The sequence below is a fragment of the Helianthus annuus genome, chromosome 2 (assembly GCF_002127325.2).
Source record: "Helianthus annuus cultivar XRQ/B chromosome 2, HanXRQr2.0-SUNRISE, whole genome shotgun sequence".
NCBI classification, from domain to species: domain Eukaryota; kingdom Viridiplantae; phylum Streptophyta; class Magnoliopsida; order Asterales; family Asteraceae; genus Helianthus; species Helianthus annuus.
In genome coordinates, this window is record NC_035434.2 from 1,844,847 (window position 1) to 1,864,287 (window position 19,441).

At 38.9% G+C, this 19,441-nt stretch overlaps 1 protein-coding gene across 1 annotated transcript in view; it reads left to right on the forward strand.

Moving 5' to 3' along the window:
- Nucleotides 1–547: 547 nt before the first annotated feature.
- Nucleotides 548–19,441, forward strand: part of LOC110908205 (probable LRR receptor-like serine/threonine-protein kinase At1g07650) — a 36,365-nt gene continuing 17,471 nt past the window's right edge. Inside the window, exons 1-4 of the mRNA XM_022153118.2 lie at nucleotides 548–575; nucleotides 2,143–2,513; nucleotides 2,995–3,190; nucleotides 8,878–8,916. Of these exons, the coding sequence (XP_022008810.2) occupies nucleotides 548–575; nucleotides 2,143–2,513; nucleotides 2,995–3,190; nucleotides 8,878–8,916 (634 nt within the window). The remainder of the gene's footprint in view (nucleotides 576–2,142; nucleotides 2,514–2,994; nucleotides 3,191–8,877; nucleotides 8,917–19,441) is intronic.

Below are 19,441 nucleotides of genomic sequence, written 5' to 3' on the forward strand. Positions count from 1 at the left end.
AAACCTTTGGCTGGCTCACAAAGTTGTGATGCGTCACGTTGTGAGTTACTTAGCAATTAGGTATCAAAGATTTATAACAAGAATATAGATTACAAATCCTCAATCAGATAAAGAGGGCACAAATACACCTCCCTATGATCACGCAAAATCATTTACTACACATAATATGCTTAGGCTCACAATTTGTTACTAAATTTTATAGGAATGAACTATGACGTATTTAAACACCCTTTTATCGTTTAGGAGGTATATATGACCATATATACTAGCTTATGCATATCAACTATGCCCCCATAGTGACCACCCTTAGGCATATGAATTCGTTGTCCTATTGAAATTAGATCTTGGGATTTCCAGTCAACTAAGGTAGTTTTCCTTCACACACCCTTTTTCCATGGGCTTTAGTCTCTTTCCACAACTTGATCTCTAATAAACCCTCAGGTTGTTGGATCCATAACATTATCTTTGTCTTTGACAAGTCACTAAAGATAACTTTGCAGTTGAGATCAATTGTCATCACGTGTTTGTAACTACCAAGTCTTTAGTGATGTGGAACAAAGGGACTTTGGCTAGAGGTACTTAGGAGTTAGATGTAGGAAATGGGTCACAATTATAATAAAAATTATATAAGTAAATATAAAAGTGTAAAGATACTCTCTTTACATATTTTTGGGAAATTGTAGTACCCGTACCGTGTACAAATCCATACAAAATTAAATATGAAATACAACATATTTAAATAAATCGATTCAAATCGTTGTCTTTGACAAGAGCTTAAGAAGTGTCTTCTTGTACAATTTCTGCTACGAGAACTTGAACCGCGTCTCCTTGTGTGATCCTTCTTGGCTGCAAAAATGAACAAACTGATGTTGACGGTTTGGCTGAGCCACGTATTCAACACGCTTCCCTTAAAACAGATTCCGCGCCTCTACTAAAGATGACGTGTCTGTTTCCCAGGGTACAACAGCCGAAGCAATATATACTGCCAGAAATGGTCACGCGCCTGAAGTTACACCGGATAAAATTATAGTGTTAGAACTTGTGGAAAATAATGATATGAAGGTAATGAAATTGAATAGAGAAAACATATCTCTTTAAGTACCCAACACGTGGGTCTTCAAGTCTTCACCACTTCTTCAAGAATTCTTCGTGCATATTTTTTTTCTTGTAGTTTTCTCATCATTCCGATGAGGCACATAGCCTACCATTTTTACAAGAGATGTGGGTAGTGAAGAGTTACTCTTAATTGGTGATTTATTAGAGACATAAAACTCTAATAAAAGTCTCACTTAATTAGTGATTTAATTAGTGATTTAATTAGAGACATAAAAACTCTATTAAAAGGTAATCAAGTGACATAGAAACTCTACTCAAGAGTTTGTCACCATGAAGAGTCCATTAATTATCACTAAATTAATTTCTATTCACATTATTCTAATTTTCGAACATTAGAGGATGGTTTGTCTTTTAAAAGTGTTGAAGGTTCAAGTCACGTGGTTGTAAAAAAAATTAAGTTAGGAGTAGAGTTAAGAAAGTCTGTGAGTTGTTGTTCAATAAAGGAAATTGAGTGATTCGAGCCCGTTCCCAAACGATTTATATCTCTCATGAATTTAGTGTAGAAATAATATACATCCATGTCTAAGGAAAAAATTACCATGTACTAAATCGAAAAAACTGATTGATTTCGGCCCGATTCCCCACTGGTTATAATATAAATTTCCGTAACTTTTAATTTGTATACGCATTTAAATATTAAAATAGATATTTAAAATATAATTACATAATGCTTAGTGTAAAAGAAGGTGTTTTAAATAATAAAGGTTTTAATATGAAGAATAAAAATTCGTATTTTTTAACACCTTAGATAAGTTTATGAAGTATAAATGTTAGGGACAGTGGGGAACTTGCAAGCGCCTTGGGCTCACATGAACCACATTGAGTGTTGTGTAAGCATGAAAACTACAGAATTACTAATTATTTGACTTGTAACTGTTACCTAGAAGCAACATTCATCCATGTCTAAGGAAAGATTTCCCATGCACTAAGTCGTATGAACAACGTAAGTAAAGATTTTACATTACTCCGAATTATTACACACTAACCTTGAATCATATCTTAACTAAAAACTCATCTTTTGCGCAGAGATTTGTTCTCTCTACATAAACTGTGGGGATTACGACGTAACTGTCAACAACACAAACTATGAAGGTGATACAGAGAGAAAAGGCCCCTCGTCATATTACAATGCTGGAAATTGGGCGTTTAGCAGCACAGGAGCGTTCGTATATGATATCAGATATCCAAACACCTATATTCTTTCCAACACGTCTAATCTCAATAATATCTCTACTGTTAATACCGCATTATATACAAAAGCACGCACGGCTGCTAATTCTCTCACTTATTATGGATTGTGTCTTATGAACGGGCATTATACGGTCAGACTCCACTTTGCAGAGATCGTTTTCACCGAATATAGCCCCAGGAAGCGTGTATTTGATGTTTATGTACAGGTGGTTCAACATTCGAATATATATAGTAATTGAATAATGGCATAAAATGCAACCAGCTTTCGTCTGATTCTTGTTTAGAAAAACCAACAACGTCTCAAAATAAATAAATAGGTCTGATTTAAGTTAAAGAAAATTATATGTGCCCCCTAATAAATCCTTCCTACAACAAGATAGTTACAACCTCATCCACTCCATTGATTCTGATGGAGTGTCAATATCTTGTATTAACATGGTCAAAAGTTACTGTCACGGTAACATTTTGATTGGTCACTGGATCAAATTACGTACCTTAGATGGAAGTTTATGAAAGTTGATTACCTTAATGAGATATTTATAAAACCTTGAAGGGTTTTTTTTTTCTGTCTAAAACAGAAACTCGACCAAAGCTGATAACTTTTATTATACGATTAGCCCTAAAATAATGGATGCAACTGCAAAAGGAACATAATTAACATCTCATGAGAAGTTTTATATATTGTAGGGGGAGTTAAAATTAAAGGATTTTGATATTATAAAGGAGGCTGGAGGTATCGGTAGGGAATTAATAAAGAGTTATACAGTCAATGTGAAGAATAACACACTCAAGATTCAACTTTACTGGGCTGGCAAAGGCAAACCTAACTTTCCACTTACAGAAACCAATGGTCCGATTATATCAGCTATATCAGTTGACGCGAGTAAGTAATTTTTTCATTGGAATAACTTTGTTAAATACTAACCAAGTTTTAGGAGTGTTCCAATCAGGTTACTCCTTAATAGATTGTTACAATTAGTTCACTAAAGTTCACTTTGATGTTTCAATTATAAATATTTTACCTAAATAAAAGCTAATTTATCCTACATGGCATTTATTTAGGTTTTTTATTTTTTAAATATGTTGCCATGGCATATGAATGCCAACATGAATTAGAAACTTGCAAAAATATAAATATATATATATATATATATGAAATTTCAAAATTTTTATCAAAATTGCATATATATATATATATATAGAGTAAGGTTAACATACAAAAAGCCTTATCATACATCACGTAGGAGACAATGGTAACCGTTGGATCAGGGGTATAATCACGCATGGGACCACATAATCACGCATGGGACCACATAATCACGCATGGGACTATAATCACGCACGTTCTATGATAATAACGCATGTTATATTTTTTGTCATGTATGTTAATGTAGGTTAAGCCTTGAAGTATAAAGTATATCATACATTACGGCTTAACGTACTTCACGTACGACAACGTGCGTGATTTGTTCTATAACATGCGTTATTAATGTTTTCAATATGCGTGATTATTGTGTTTCAACATGCGTGATTTTGGATTTTTGATTTATAACATACGTGATTTTATAATGAACATGCGTAATTACCTGTCGTACGTGATGTACGTTAAGCCGTAATGTACGTTAACCTTCCTCTATATATATATATATATAGACACATGAGGAAGGTTAACGTACAATAGCTCCTTAACGTGCGACCATATGCGAATTAAATACACATGTTCATTTGTCCTTAACGTGCGACCATATGTGAATTAATTACGCATGTTCATTTGTAAATTATGCACGTTATAAATTTCAAACCCTAATTACGCATAAAGAAGAATCACGCATGGTAAAAACACAAATCACGCATAGGTTGGCTTTTACCCTGATTACGCCGTTGCACGTTAAGAGACTTTTGTATTTTAAACTTTCTATATATATATAAATATAGACAAAAGGTCAAATACAAATAACTTTAACGTACAAAACGTACGAAATGAAGGTTTTGCTAAAAAACGCGGTGGTATTTTCGTAATTATTAGTAACTATCAAAATTACTCTACAAATGATATTGTAGTTTAGTTTTTAGCATTTAGTTTGGGTGGTGTGGGGATTAGGTTTTTTTTTTTTAGGGGGGGGGGGGGGTGTTAGGTTTTTTGGGGTTTTTTTGGTGACGTATAATATTTTGATCAAAATTACTCTACAAGAACATTTTACAAAATTACTGTACGAGATCAAAAATACTCTAAAAGATCATTTGTAGATTAATTCTGATAATTACCCTACAAACAAATAATTACGAAAATACCACCGCGGTTTTTTTTTTTTTTTTTTTTTGCCTTTTTATGCTATTCGTACATTTAGTATGTTAAAGTTATTTGTACCGGAACTTTACTCTATAAATATAAGAGTTAAATGCTTGGTTGGTCCCTATGGTTTTCAAAAATTGCAGACTTGGTCCTAGTGGTTTACTAATTACACGCGTGGTCCCAAAACTTGTCAAAAATGCATTCGGTTGGTCCCCAACCCTAACATCAGTTAAATTTTTCAGTTAAGTCCATGTTAAATGACCAAAATACCCTTGCTTATTAACAAAACCCACTACATCATCTTCATCACCATCATCATCTCCCACCCTCACAAAAACCCTACCCCCACACCTCACACCTGTAAATCTCCACTTCAACAATGTCTCCACTTCAACAATGTCTTCATCACCATCATCATCTCTCACCCTCCTCTGCCGCACTCCCTCTCTCCACCGCCACCACTCTCTGCTTCAGTGCGTCTCTTCCACCACCTAGGGTTTAACTTTTTCATCTGATTCACAATTTCACCACCACGAATCCTCTCAATTTCTTCTGATATCTCCCTCTCTCATCCAATTCACACCACTGGATCCACCAATTGCTTCAATTTCGCTCCGATTACACCTCAGGATCTGATTCTGGCCGAGCGTTTTCATTCTCCGAGGAGAATGATCGATTACTGTCCTCAATTTCCTCTTCTTCGTCGGAAATGATGACGGAGATGATAAAGTCATGTTAATCGATCTGAATTGCAGTAGTGTTTGTGATTATAATAGTTTTGGATGTTTATCACCTTTATCTAGGTTTTGGATGGGCGTTTTGAACAGTTACGATGTTTGGAGCCGTCCTCTATGGTGGTGCAGGAGAGATGGTGGTGGTGGTTTAGGGTAGAAGAAGATATATATTGTTTTTTATATATTTTTATTTCTTTTAATTGTTCTAAGGGTAATATAGTCAATTCACACATAGTTAACTGAGAAATTTAACTGAGGTTAGGGCCGGGGACCAACCGAGTGCATTTTTGACAAGTGTTGGGACCACGTGTGTAATTAGTAAACCACTAGGACCAAGTCTGAAATTTTTGCAAACCACAGGAACCAACCAAGCATTTAAATCTAAATATAATAATGGAAAAAAGTTTAAATACTTTGAAATTGGTCATTTTTAGTCTATAAATATAATGGAAAAAAAAGTTTAAATACTATGGAATTGGTCATTTTTAGTTCTAAACATGTTTACACATAATCTGTTGGTGCACTTGTGTCTGTACTTTGTCCGTATTCGGTCACGATGTAAAACGATGTCCTTGTTAGTCATGTAAGTTTGACCAAGTCAACCATCCTCCTGGTTTGACTTGGCCAAACAGTTAGTTTATGAATGTAACATGTATGGTTCGAAGGATGTCTCATCGAAGGATAGTTTAGATCCTTCGATGAGCTCGAAAGATGAAGCTTCGATGGATGGACCTCGATAGATCATCCTTCGAGGTCCCTATGAATCCTTCGAAGGAAGTCTGATCGAAAGATGATCTTTCGATCAGTTTTCATGATCTTTCGAAGAGCTTAACTTCGATAGATGATCCTTCGAGATATCTATCGGATCCTTCGACCAGACTTACTGAGCTGGGTATATATATACCCATGCAGTGTGTTGTTTTCACATTTAGACTGAGACTAAGACTTTCGGAGAAACACTGCTGAAACACACACACACTTAGAGAGTTTGCAAAACTGATTTGTAAACCTTGTGCTTGTAACCGGAACCTTTCATACGTATTAATACAGTGGTGTTAATCGATGAACTTTGTGTGTCTTGTGTTTGTGCTTGTCTCAACTCGGTTGCACTCTAGCTTGGATTCCACACTCGCTAGTGTGTTAATATAACAAGGTTAAGGTTTAACCTCATCCTCCACGAGGGACCTACAAGTGGTATCAGAGCCGTGGCTCTTTACCTTGTTAAAAACCGGGTTTGTTCAAGTCTTGGTGTGTTTGAACACTTGGTTTAGTACCCGTTTTTGGTGGTTTTCTTGCTTTTTTAAACACAAAAACGAGTTCTAAACTAACTGGGTGTGTTCAAGAGCGGGTTGGGTAACTTACAACTTGTTTTTTACAAAATTTGGTGATTTCCGGCCAAATTCCGGTGTGTTCCGGTGACCGGAATTTCTGGATAAGGTTTGCCATTTTTGGACATTTTTTGTTTGAAAATCAAAGTTGGTAGAAAGGTTGTGTCAGAACATCCCTTCTGCCAAAAGTTGGTTCACCAACCCATCACCTTTTTCACCTACCCGTCAACTTCGTGTCAGTGTGTCAGAGCTCATCGAAAGACATCTTTCGAAGTCGAAAGATCATCTTTCGATCAAGGAGGTTCGACAGATACCCATCCTTCGAACATCTTTCGAAGCCTGTGTTCTATCTTTCGAGCCAAGGAATCTTTTCGAAGGATACATCGTTCGAGCTACTGTTACTCTTCGAAAGATAAGGATCCTTCGAGTTGGTGAATCTTTCGAGATTAGTGTTTGAAAGATAAGGATCTTTCATTGTGAATCTTTCGAGATCTGTGTTCGAAAGATAAGGATCTTTCATTGTGAATCTTTCGAGATCAATTGTTCGAAATTCAACAGTGATCTTTCGAACACTGTTGATCCTTCGAACAAAGTCTTGATCTTTCGATTCTTGTCTGTTTGCATTTAACAGTTTGTGTTTGTGAAGGTCTTCTATTAGTATTTCATCAAAATGAGTTGTACAAGTCCTTGGGACTGGAGTATTGACTCTCAATCCAGTCAAGAGCTAACCTCTGCTGCAGCTTGGGCGAAAAGTATGTTTCCACCGCCTTCAATCAGTCCAAGTCAATGGGCTTTGGTATCCAATCAAAGTCAAAGCCTTCAAAATCTTTTGATTAGTGAAAGCGAAACGGGCAGCAACAATCGTCCACCAAAGTTGAATCATATGAATGACTTTCCATCATGGAAAAACCGGTTTCACACGTATGTTCAAGGGCAAAGCACCGACCTTTGGACGTGTTTCATCAATACATTCAATGATAATCTTGAAGTTGCAGCATCCACTTCAGAAGGTTATGCTAACATGCTTGAAAATGACAAGAAGGCTTATGAATTGGAGAAAAAGGCCTTTGCTACACTTACACAAGCACTCAACAAAGATATCTATCATCAGTTCTCATACTGCAAAACCACGAAAACATTGTGGGATGCCTTAGTAGCTAGAGGAGAAGGCAATGCAGCTGCTCGAAAGTCTCGTCATGATTTGTTGAAGAAAGAGTTTGAATCGTTTCAGTTTTTGGAAAACGAAACTCTAAATGATATGACAACACGTTTCTATCATCTGATTAGTGAAATGTGTGCTTATAGGGTTGTTTCTACTCAACAAGACATGGTGAATAGGTTTGCTGACGCCTTACCTCCAAAGTGGAGTTCTTTTATTGAGCTGTTGAAGCATACTGGAACTCTAGACACGGTTAACATCTATGAGTTCATTCAGAAACTGGAACATAAAAATGATGAAGAAATCAGGAAAGCAAAGCGAGCTCCTGCTCCTCAGAATACAGAAATGTACCTTCCAGGTTTCGATGCTTTGGCAAGATCCGCTGCAGCTCAGCAACCTAAACTGCAGACTGCATTTGTGTCCAACACAAGTTCCTTTCCGTTTCCTCAGTCAACATCTGCTCCACCACAACCTCAATTAGATCCGAGGTCTTACATTCCCGTCCCAACACAGCCACCAGTCCAACCACAACAACAACAACAAGCTCATTATACAAGCAATCCTCAACCTCGACCTCAAAACCCTAACACAATCCGAGTCGATAATTCAAACCTTTCACACCTCAGCATTGAAGTTGCTAAGGAGCATATGGAAATTATCAATACAATGGTCAGTGCTTACTGTGGTTTGGTAGCAGGTCAGCTTGGAAACATCAACATGACCAATGAAGATTATCAACAGATCGACAAGGAAGAAATGGAGTTGATGGATATAAAATGGGCCTTTGCTAGTGCGGTTAGAAGGGCAAAAGATTTCATGGCTCGAACTGGAAGAACTTCGTTGGAAGGAAAGAAAGATACGAAGTATGGGTTTGATATTAATGTCGTTACATGCTTCAATTGTGGTAATAAAGGGCACTTCAAACGTGAGTGTACTCGACCAACAAAACAAGGCAATCACAACCCTTTCAGAAACCAGACGAGTAATGCAAATGTGAATGCCCAGCAAGAAAACCATGAAAGGAGGATGGTGGCAGTTAATCACAATCAGGGTCAGCCTGGAACTTCAAATCCCAATCGGGCTTTGGCTGTTCAAGCTGATGAGGGATGTGACTGGTCTGTGCAGTTTGGTGAAGGTGATCAGGGAAGTGGAACAGCTTGTTATGCAAAGGTCATCGAGCATGTTCATAAAGAAGAGGTCTCTGAAAGTGATGACAGTTCTGGTTATTCTGGAAGTTCTGATGAAGAAGGCTCTGTTTCTGGGGATAGTCACTCAGAGTCTGATGTGAAGGAGGAAGCAGGTTCTAGTGTTGAGGAGTTATTGAGTGAAGCTGATGAACTCATATGTCAGAAATCAATTCTGATCAAGAAGGCTGCTACTACATCCAGAGAAATGGAAAAGTTCTTTTCTGAAGACGGATCTTTTTCTTTTCAAACTGCTTTTATGACAAGTGTGTCAGCCTCTTCGAGTCAGGTAAATTCTGAACCTCCTGCTCCTAGTGTTTGTGAATCATGTGATGAAATGAAGCTTGAACTAGAAAAGCTTCATAGTCATAATCAAAATTTGGTTGTTGAACTTTCCAAATGCAAAGAGGCAAATATGGCTTTAACTCGGAACGAAAAAGATTTTAAATCTGTAATTGAAACATTAAAGAAAAATGTGTCCGAAGTGAACAAAGTAGTTCACCACAAGCAAGTAAGTATAAATGAATACATTAACATTGTGGAAGAAACTAAGAAGCAATTAGCCATTGCCCAATGCGAGCATGATGCGATCAAACAGAAATTGGATAGTTATTCTAACTCCCAATTTGTGCTTGATCACATCATCGATGTTCAACAACCGAAGGGAAATCAGAAAGGCATAGGGTATAAGAAATGTCCGCCCCCTTTGATGAATAATTATACCAAGATGCCTGATGAGGAGGAAATGCCTCGGTATGAACCCAGTGTGCCTCTTGATGTTGAGGAATTTGCTACTGGCCTAGGGTTCAAACTGGACAATTCTTCGAACACATCCTCTAAACAACAAGAAACTTCATCATCCATGAAGCAAAGTCCTCCAATTATCGAGGACTATGAGACATCGGATGATGAACCAGAATTGGATGTAAGTGATCAGGATAAATCACTTAACAAGATGAAAGGAGTAGTTATTCCACGAGAGAATCACATTCTTTGTGATCCCGATACTCCTGATGTCCCATCTGTTAATAAGCAAGTGATTGATCCTATCAAAGTTGATAAGACATGTGTGTCTGCTGTTAAAAGCAGTAATGTGTTGTATACATTGGTTGGAGATAATAAAATCTACTCAGATCACGATTTCCCAATTAAGAATGTAAATCAATCTCTGATTGATAAAGTTTTTGAAGACAACACAAACAAATTTTTGGGAAAGACTCTTCCGGGAATTGTTGTAACACAATGTGATCCAATTCCTAAGGCTGAGATTAGAAAACAGTTTGGTAATCAAAAATCTTCAACCACTCAACAACCGAGTGCTTCTAATGGTAAACAACCAGTCAAACGAGCTCAAAAGCATAAGGTCTCTCAGATGAAGTCTGAATCAAAAGGAGCTCGATTTCAAAAGAAAGCAAAAGATGTCAGGTTCGTGTCATCCAAGGGTACTGATAAGATTGAAACTTTTGAAAACAAATCTAATACTGATTTTGTAAAACAAGTCACAATCTTAAAACGTAACAGTGATAACAATTACACTCAACATACAAACGGGTGTGATGAAAAGGCTAGTACCTCTGGTTCCACGAGCTCGACATCCCATGGTCAATCAGTTTCTCCCAAATTTGTTGAAAGGAGAACATGTTTTAAATGTGGGGAATTTGGGCATGTCATTAAAAATTGCCCAAACGTTCCAAAAGAAAAGTTTGTTGAGAAATCTTCACCTGAAAAGGTTCACCCTCAACGTCGGTCAGTTTCACCTAAACATGATAAACGAACAGTAAAAGAACAAGAAACTAAACAACGACGTAAGAACATGAGAACCGTTGAGAAAGCTTTAAAACCTGAAGTTAAAACAGTCAAAAGAGAACCAAGTGTGTCACAGCCGTTAAAGCCAGAATCTTCAAAAACAGTTTATAACACTCAATCTGGTAGGCAAAAAGAAACTTGGAGATCTAAAAGGGGTGATAGTTCAGGGGGAGTTAATGTGTTTGAAAACCATCAACAGATCGAGATCACGTTTCGTGATGCTCAGGGACGACCCAAGACCACTAAGGCTTGGGTCCCCAATCTCAACTGATGTTTTTAAATGACATGTGCAGGGTGTTCCAGGAGGAACTATTAATAGTCACTGGATTGTTGATAGTGGAGCATCCAGGCACATGACTGGCGACTTACGGCTTCTGTACGATGTAAGAAATATAAGAGGAGGCTATGTCGCATTTGCGGGAGACAAAGGTGGATTCATCACTGGAGAGGGAAGTATCTCCAATGGCATCGTGTGCTTTGATAAGATCAATTATGTGAAGCAAATTGATCATAATCTTCTCAGTGTGTCGCAAATCTGCGATAAAAAATTCTCCGTGCACTTTGATGATGCCGGCTGCTATGTGCTGAAACCTGGTTTCAAAATTCCACAAGAATGGATTCTCTTATCGGCTCCGAGAGTTAATGATCTTTATATTCTCGATATGAGGCAAGCGATTACAACATCTGCACAAGTCACTTGCTTTGTCTCAAAAGCCACGGAAAAGGAGTCTATATCTTGGCACAGAAGAATGGGACACATTCACTTGAGAAAGATGAACCATTTGGTGAAGAATAATCTTGTGAATGGTGTGCCTGTGAGAAGTTTTCATCTTCAAGATATCTGTGTCTCGTGCCAAAAGGGGAAGCAAACAAAGAAGTCTCACCCTTTGAAGAAAATCAACACTGTCAGCATGCCTCTCGAACGTCTTCATATGGATCTTTTTGGACCTATGAAGCACAAGACAACATTCGGAGATGCTTATTGTCTAGTTGTTACTGATGATTATTCTAGATTTTCTTGGGTATCCTTCATGGCACACAAGAGTGAAACTCCTGGCATCCTCAAGGATCTTCTTACAATGTTGGAGAATCTCTATTCGTTGAAAGTGAAGAGGATCTGAAGCGACAATGGAACCGAATTCAAGAATCAAGTTATGGATGAGTTTTGTACTTCTAAAGGCATTCTTCATGAGTACAGTTCTCGTTATACTCCACAACAAAATGGTGTCGCGGAGAGGAAGAATCGGACGATTATCGAAACTGCAAGAACAATGTTAGTGGAGTCGGAACTTCCTATTCAATTCTGGGGAGAGGCTGTTTCGGCTGCATGCTACACGTTAAACAGAGTTCTGACAGTAAAGAGACATGGCAAAACTTGCTTCGAACTCCTTCAGAAAAGGAAACCGGATCTTTCTTACCTAGAACCGTTTGGTGCTCCATGTACTATGATTGAGCCGAATGGAAAGTTTGGAGCGAAAGCTATCGAGGGTTTCTTCCTTGGATATGCTACTCCGAATTTTCGTGTTTGGAATTTAGCTACCAAAAAGATTGAGCTATGGAGTGAAGTGAGAGTTCAAAGGTACACGAGTCCTGTTAGGGCTCTGGGTGATCCATGGATGTTCGATTATGATGGACTATTTGACTCCTTCAATCTGCCAACCTTTGATGAAGAGTCAGCAGCGGCTAGGATGTTGTTGGAAAGTGACAACGCTGCTGTCTCACCTTCGGTTAGACCTATTGTTGTTGACCCACAAGCTTCTTCGTCTGTCAACAATATGGTTCAAAATGAGGTTTATGAAGATGCTGCTGATTATAATGAATCTTCTGAAGATGATGAATATCATGATGCAGCTGAAGGATCTTCGGCTCCAGCTGCTCCTGTTCAAGGTGCCTCTGTTGATACACCTCATGTGCAGAATGAAGACACTGCTGAAGGGAATGCATCTACCTCTACACACATTCCTGGTGTGGAGTTGTTTGTTGATCTTAATTTTAACAATTTGGGTATCAATGCTCGTGTGCCAGATAATCCTGAAATGAGGATTCATGATACCCACCCCCAGCAGAATATTATAGGAGATGTCCATCGCGGTGTGCAGACACGTAATCAGCTGAGAAACAACCGGAATGCTGGTTTGTATGCAACTATAAGAGAATCTGGTCAACAGAATGACTGGTCCTTCGCATGTTACGTATCACAAGAAGAACCAAAATCGTGGAAAGAAGCGTTGAAAGACAATGCTTGGGTTGAATCCATGCAGGAAGAATTGCAGCAATTTCAAAAGCTTGGTGTTTGGAAGCTTGTTGAAAGACCTGAGAACTACAAGAAGATTGGCACTCGATGGGTTTTCAAATGCAAGAAGGACGACCGTGGAGTGGTTATTCGGAACAAAGCTCGTTTAGTCGTTCAAGGTTTTCGTCAGATAGAAGGAATTGACTACAACGAAGTCTATGCACCTGTTGCACGTCTGGAAGCTATTCGGATCTTTCTGGCTTATGCCTCATTCAAAGGATTCAAGGTCTACCAGATGGACGTCAAAAGTGCATTCTTACATGGTGTGGTTGAAGAAGAGGTGTACGTCGAAAAACCCCCAGGTTTTGAAGATCCTGTCCATCCCGATCGGGTTTGGTTGCTCAACAAATCTCTCTATGGTCTTCATCAAGCACCGCGAGCTTGGTATCCAACCTTATCCACCTATCTGCTGGAGAACGGTTTTCGAAGAGGTCTTATCGATTGTACTCTCTTCATGAAAGAACAAGATGGAGATCTTCTTCTGGTACAGGTATATGTTGATGATATTATTTTTGGTTCTACTAATGATGTCTTGTGTAGGAATTTCGAGCGCATTATGCAGGATAAATTCGAGATGAGTGCTATGGGGGAAATGACCTTTTTCTTGGGCCTACAAGTGCAACAAACTAAGTCTGGGATATTCATCCATCAGACTAAATATGTTGGTGACATCTTGAGCCGGTTCCAGATGTCCGATGCAACGCCCATTGGTACCCCACTGCCACAAAATCACGGAATTACTCCAGACTTGAAGGGTGAAGCTGTTAGCCCCTCATACTACCGCGCTATGATCGGATCTCTTATGTACCTCACAGCATCAAGGCCAGACATAATGTACCCAACGTGCCTGCTTGCCAGATATCAAGTCAACCCGAAGGCCTCACATCTTGCAGCTGTAAAAAGGATTTTTCGTTATTTGAAGGGTTACCCTGACACCGGTCTATGGTACCCTAAGGATAATAACTTTGAATTGGTAGCTTTCAGTGATTCTGATCACGGCGGATGCAAAATCGACGGCAAATCCACAACGGCTGGATGTCAGTTTTTAGGAAATCGCCTAGTCACGTGGCAGTGCAAGAAGCAGACGTGCGTCGCTACATCAACATGCGAAGCTGAATACATTGCTGCCTCAAGTTGTTGCTCCCAAGTCCTTTGGATCCAACAACAATTACGCGACTACGGTTTTGAATTCCTAACTACTCCTATTTACGTTGATAATTCTGCTGCATTACAGATCACTAGAAATCCTGTGCAGCATTCAAAGACCAAACACATCGAAATCAAATATCACTTCATACGTGATTGCTTTGAGAAAAGGCTAATCGATGTTGTTAAGGTCCACACCGATGACCAACGTGCCGACTTGTTTACCAAAGCATTTGACAAATCAAGATTTGACTTTTTACTATTGGTAAACGGCATTAAGGTCAAGCAAGAGTAAACCAACATCGGAACATCATTTTTGTAAATATCTTTGTGTTTTAAATTTGTCTTAGTTTCTAGATTTTAGGGGGAGTAAATCCAAAATCTGAAAATCCAAAAACATTGAAAAATTTCAAAAACACAAAAACATAGAAAAACAAAAATGAATTCCCTGGCGAGCAAAAGAGAAAATGATAGTACATCAGTGGTCTATCCAAACCTCTTTAAACCTTAAATGAAAAACGATAAGCAGCTCTATATAAGATGTATCGGTAGGCTCACAATCATTTTAAAGTGTGCAGAGTGATATAAATTTAAATCGACTGAAGACCAGGTGGGAACCATTCATTGGCATATGGTCTTAGTACCGAAATTTCGTTTGATAGATTGCCGAGGTTCTGAGATATTCGGTCTTTATGCTGCTTATCATCTGGGTATCATGGTTGTATCTTTTACCGAAAAATAACGGGGACGCAAGTCTAGATCTTCCATGATACTATACATACGTGTACATAATACATACTGCATTCGACCTCAATAAGTGATAAACAATCACATGTCCAAACAAATAAGTGATAAAATATCACATTTATCCGGGAGTCAAGTTCGTCTCTCTGCTGTACGGAAGTACTGACCTGTTCACGGACTTGCTCCTGTGCCCTCATGCATATGAAAATCAAGTTCCTCATCAATAAGTGATCATATCACATAGGGCTTGTTTTCAAATCAAAATAAGTGAGAATTTCACATCATATACGGTCAAACAGATGATAATCGGTATACTCACCGGTAAGATGAACCCTCATGCATACCTTGATACGGGAATGTGTCGTGATGTGGATGAACACCGGTCGGTAAGTATAAATCATACCTTAACGTATCTCCTAAACATGATTACATCTGATAAGTTGAGCTTAAGTGGACAACAATACCGATAATTGTTATAGGATGCTTATCTTAATGTTAACTAACTGAACAACAAGAGTGTTTTGACATGACCGTACACTGATATGATTCTCTTACCCTCGAAACTCGCAAAAAGAATGTTTGTATATATTTATTTACTGCTTAACTTTTATTGTTTTATTTTTAAACAGTTTCGTCGTTTGGTGCATATCAGCACGACATTAGCGGTGATGTCGTTTGATAACACGAAATTTGCCTCTTGATGTTGAGGAATTTGCTACTGGCCTAGGGTTCAAACTGGACAATTCTTCGAACACATCCTCTAAACAACAAGAAACTTCATCATCCATGAAGCAAAGTCCTCCAATTATCGAGGACTATGAGACATCGGATGATGAACCAGAATTGGATGTAAGTGATCAGGATAAATCACTTAACAAGATGAAAGGAGTAGTTATTCCACGAGAGAATCACATTCTTTGTGATCCCGATACTCCTGATGTCCCATCTGTTAATAAGCAAGTGATTGATCCTATCAAAGTTGATAAGACATGTGTGTCTGCTGTTAAAAGCAGTAATGTGTTGTATACATTGGTTGGAGATAATAAAATCTACTCAGATCACGATTTCCCAATTAAGAATGTAAATCAATCTCTGATTGATAAAGTTTTTGAAGACAACACAAACAAATTTTTGGGAAAGACTCTTCCGGGAATTGTTGTAACACAATGTGATCCAATTCCTAAGGCTGAGATTAGAAAACAGTTTGGTAATCAAAAATCTTCAACCACTCAACAACCGAGTGCTTCTAATGGTAAACAACCAGTCAAACGAGCTCAAAAGCATAAGGTCTCTCAGATGAAGTCTGAATCAAAAGGAGCTCGATTTCAAAAGAAAGCAAAAGATGTCAGGTTCGTGTCATCCAAGGGTACTGATAAGATTGAAACTTTTGAAAACAAATCTAATACTGATTTTGTAAAACAAGTCACAATCTTAAAACGTAACAGTGATAACAATTACACTCAACATACAAACGGGTGTGATGAAAAGGCTAGTACCTCTGGTTCCACGAGCTCGACATCCCATGGTCAATCAGTTTCTCCCAAATTTGTTGAAAGGAGAACATGTTTTAAATGTGGGGAATTTGGGCATGTCATTAAAAATTGCCCAAACGTTCCAAAAGAAAAGTTTGTTGAGAAATCTTCACCTGAAAAGGTTCACCCTCAACGTCGGTCAGTTTCACCTAAACATGATAAACGAACAGTAAAAGAACAAGAAACTAAACAACGACGTAAGAACATGTGAACCGTTGAGAAAGCTTTAAAACCCGAAGTTAAAACAGTCAAAAGAGAACCAAGTGTGTCACAGCCGTTAAAGCCAGAATCTTCAAAAACAGTTTATAACACTCAATCTGGTAGGCAAAAAGAAACTTGGAGATCTAAAAGGGGTGATAGTTCAGGGGGAGTTAATGTGTTTGAAAACCATCAACAGATCGAGATCACGTTTCGTGATGCTCAGGGACGACCCAAGACCACTAAGGCTTGGGTCCCCAATCTCAACTGATGTTTTTAAATGACATGTGCAGGGTGTTCCAGGAGGAACTATTAATAGTCACTGGATTGTTGATAGTGGAGCATCCAGGCACATGACTGGCGACTTACGGCTTCTGTACGATGTAAGAAATATAAGAGGAGGCTATGTCGCATTTGCGGGAGACAAAGGTGGATTCATCACTGGAGAGGGAAGTATCTCCAATGGCATCGTGTGCTTTGATAAGATCAATTATGTGAAGCAAATTGATCATAATCTTCTCAGTGTGTCGCAAATCTGCGATAAAAAATTCTCCGTGCACTTTGATGATGCCGGCTGCTATGTGCTGAAACCTGGTTTCAAAATTCCACAAGAATGGATTCTCTTATCGGCTCCGAGAGTTAATGATCTTTATATTCTCGATATGAGGCAAGCGATTACAACATCTGCACAAGTCACTTGCTTTGTCTCAAAAGCCACGGAAAAGGAGTCTATATCTTGGCACAGAAGAATGGGACACATTCACTTGAGAAAGATGAACCATTTGGTGAAGAATAATCTTGTGAATGGTGTGCCTGTGAGAAGTTTTCATCTTCAAGATATCTGTGTCTCGTGCCAAAAGGGGAAGCAAACAAAGAAGTCTCACCCTTTGAAGAAAATCAACACTGTCAGCATGCCTCTCGAACGTCTTCATATGGATCTTTTTGGACCTATGAAGCACAAGACAACATTCGGAGATGCTTATTGTCTAGTTGTTACTGATGATTATTCTAGATTTTCTTGGGCATCCTTCATGGCACACAAGAGTGAAACTCCTGGCATCCTCAAGGATCTTCTTACAATGTTGGAGAATCTCTATTCGTTGAAAGTGAAGAGGATCCGAAGCGACAATGGAACCGAATTCAAGAATCAAGTTATGGATGAGTTTTGTACTTCTAAAGGCATTCTTCATGAGTACAGTTCTCGTTATACTCCACAACAAAATGGTGTCGCGGAGAGGAAGAATCGGACGATTATCGAAACTGCAAGAACAATGTTAGTGGAGTCGGAACTTCCTATTCAATTCTGGGGAGAGGCTGTTTCGGCTGCATGCTACACGTTAAACAGAGTTCTGACAGTAAAGAGACATGGCAAAACTTGCTTCGAACTCCTTCAGAAAAGGAAACCGGATCTTTCTTACCTAGAACCGTTTGGTGCTCCATGTACTATGATTGAGCCGAATGGAAAGTTTGGAGCGAAAGCTATCGAGGGTTTCTTCCTTGGATATGCTACTCCGAATTTTCGTGTTTGGAATTTAGCTACCAAAAAGATTGAGCTATGGAGTGAAGTGAGAGTTCAAAGGTACACGAGTCCTGTTAGGGCTCTGGGTGATCCATGGATGTTCGATTATGATGGACTATTTGACTCCTTCAATCTGCCAACCTTTGATGAAGAGTCAGCAGCGGCTAGGATGTTGTTGGAAAGTGACAACGCTGCTGTCTCACCTTCGGTTAGACCTATTGTTGTTGACCCACAAGCTTCTTCGTCTGTCAACAATATGGTTCAAAATGAGGTTTATGAAGATGCTGCTGATTATAATGAATCTTCTGAAGATGATGAATATCATGATGCAGCTGAAGGATCTTCGGCTCCAGCTGCTCCTGTTCAAGGTGCCTCTGTTGATACACCTCATGTGCAGAATGAAGACACTGCTGAAGGGAATGCATCTACCTCTACACACATTCCTGGTGTGGAGTTGTTTGTTGATCTTAATTTTAACAATTTGGGTATCAATGCTCGTGTGCCAGATAATCCTGAAATGAGGATTCATGATACCCACCCCCAGCAGAATATTATAGGAGATGTCCATCGCGGTGTGCAGACACGTAATCAGCTGAGAAACAACCGGAATGCTGGTTTGTATGCAACTATAAGAGAATCTGGTCAACAGAATGACTGGTCCTTCGCATGTTACGTATCACAAGAAGAACCAAAATCGTGGAAAGAAGCGTTGAAAGACAATGCTTGGGTTGAATCCATGCAAGAAGAATTGCAGCAATTTCAAAAGCTTGGTGTTTGGAAGCTTGTTGAAAGACCTGAGAACTACAAGAAGATTGGCACTCGATGGGTTTTCAAATGCAAGAAGGACGACCGTGGAGTGGTTATTCGGAACAAAGCTCGTTTAGTCGTTCAAGGTTTTCGTCAGATAGAAGGAATTGACTACAACGAAGTCTATGCACCTGTTGCACGTCTGGAAGCTATTCGGATCTTTCTGGCTTATGCCTCATTCAAAGGATTCAAGGTCTACCAGATGGACGTCAAAAGTGCATTCTTACATGGTGTGGTTGAAGAAGAGGTGTACGTCGAAAAACCCCCAGGTTTTGAAGATCCTGTCCATCCCGATCGGGTTTGGTTGCTCAACAAATCTCTCTATGGTCTTCATCAAGCACCGCGAGCTTGGTATCCAACCTTATCCACCTATCTGCTGGAGAACGGTTTT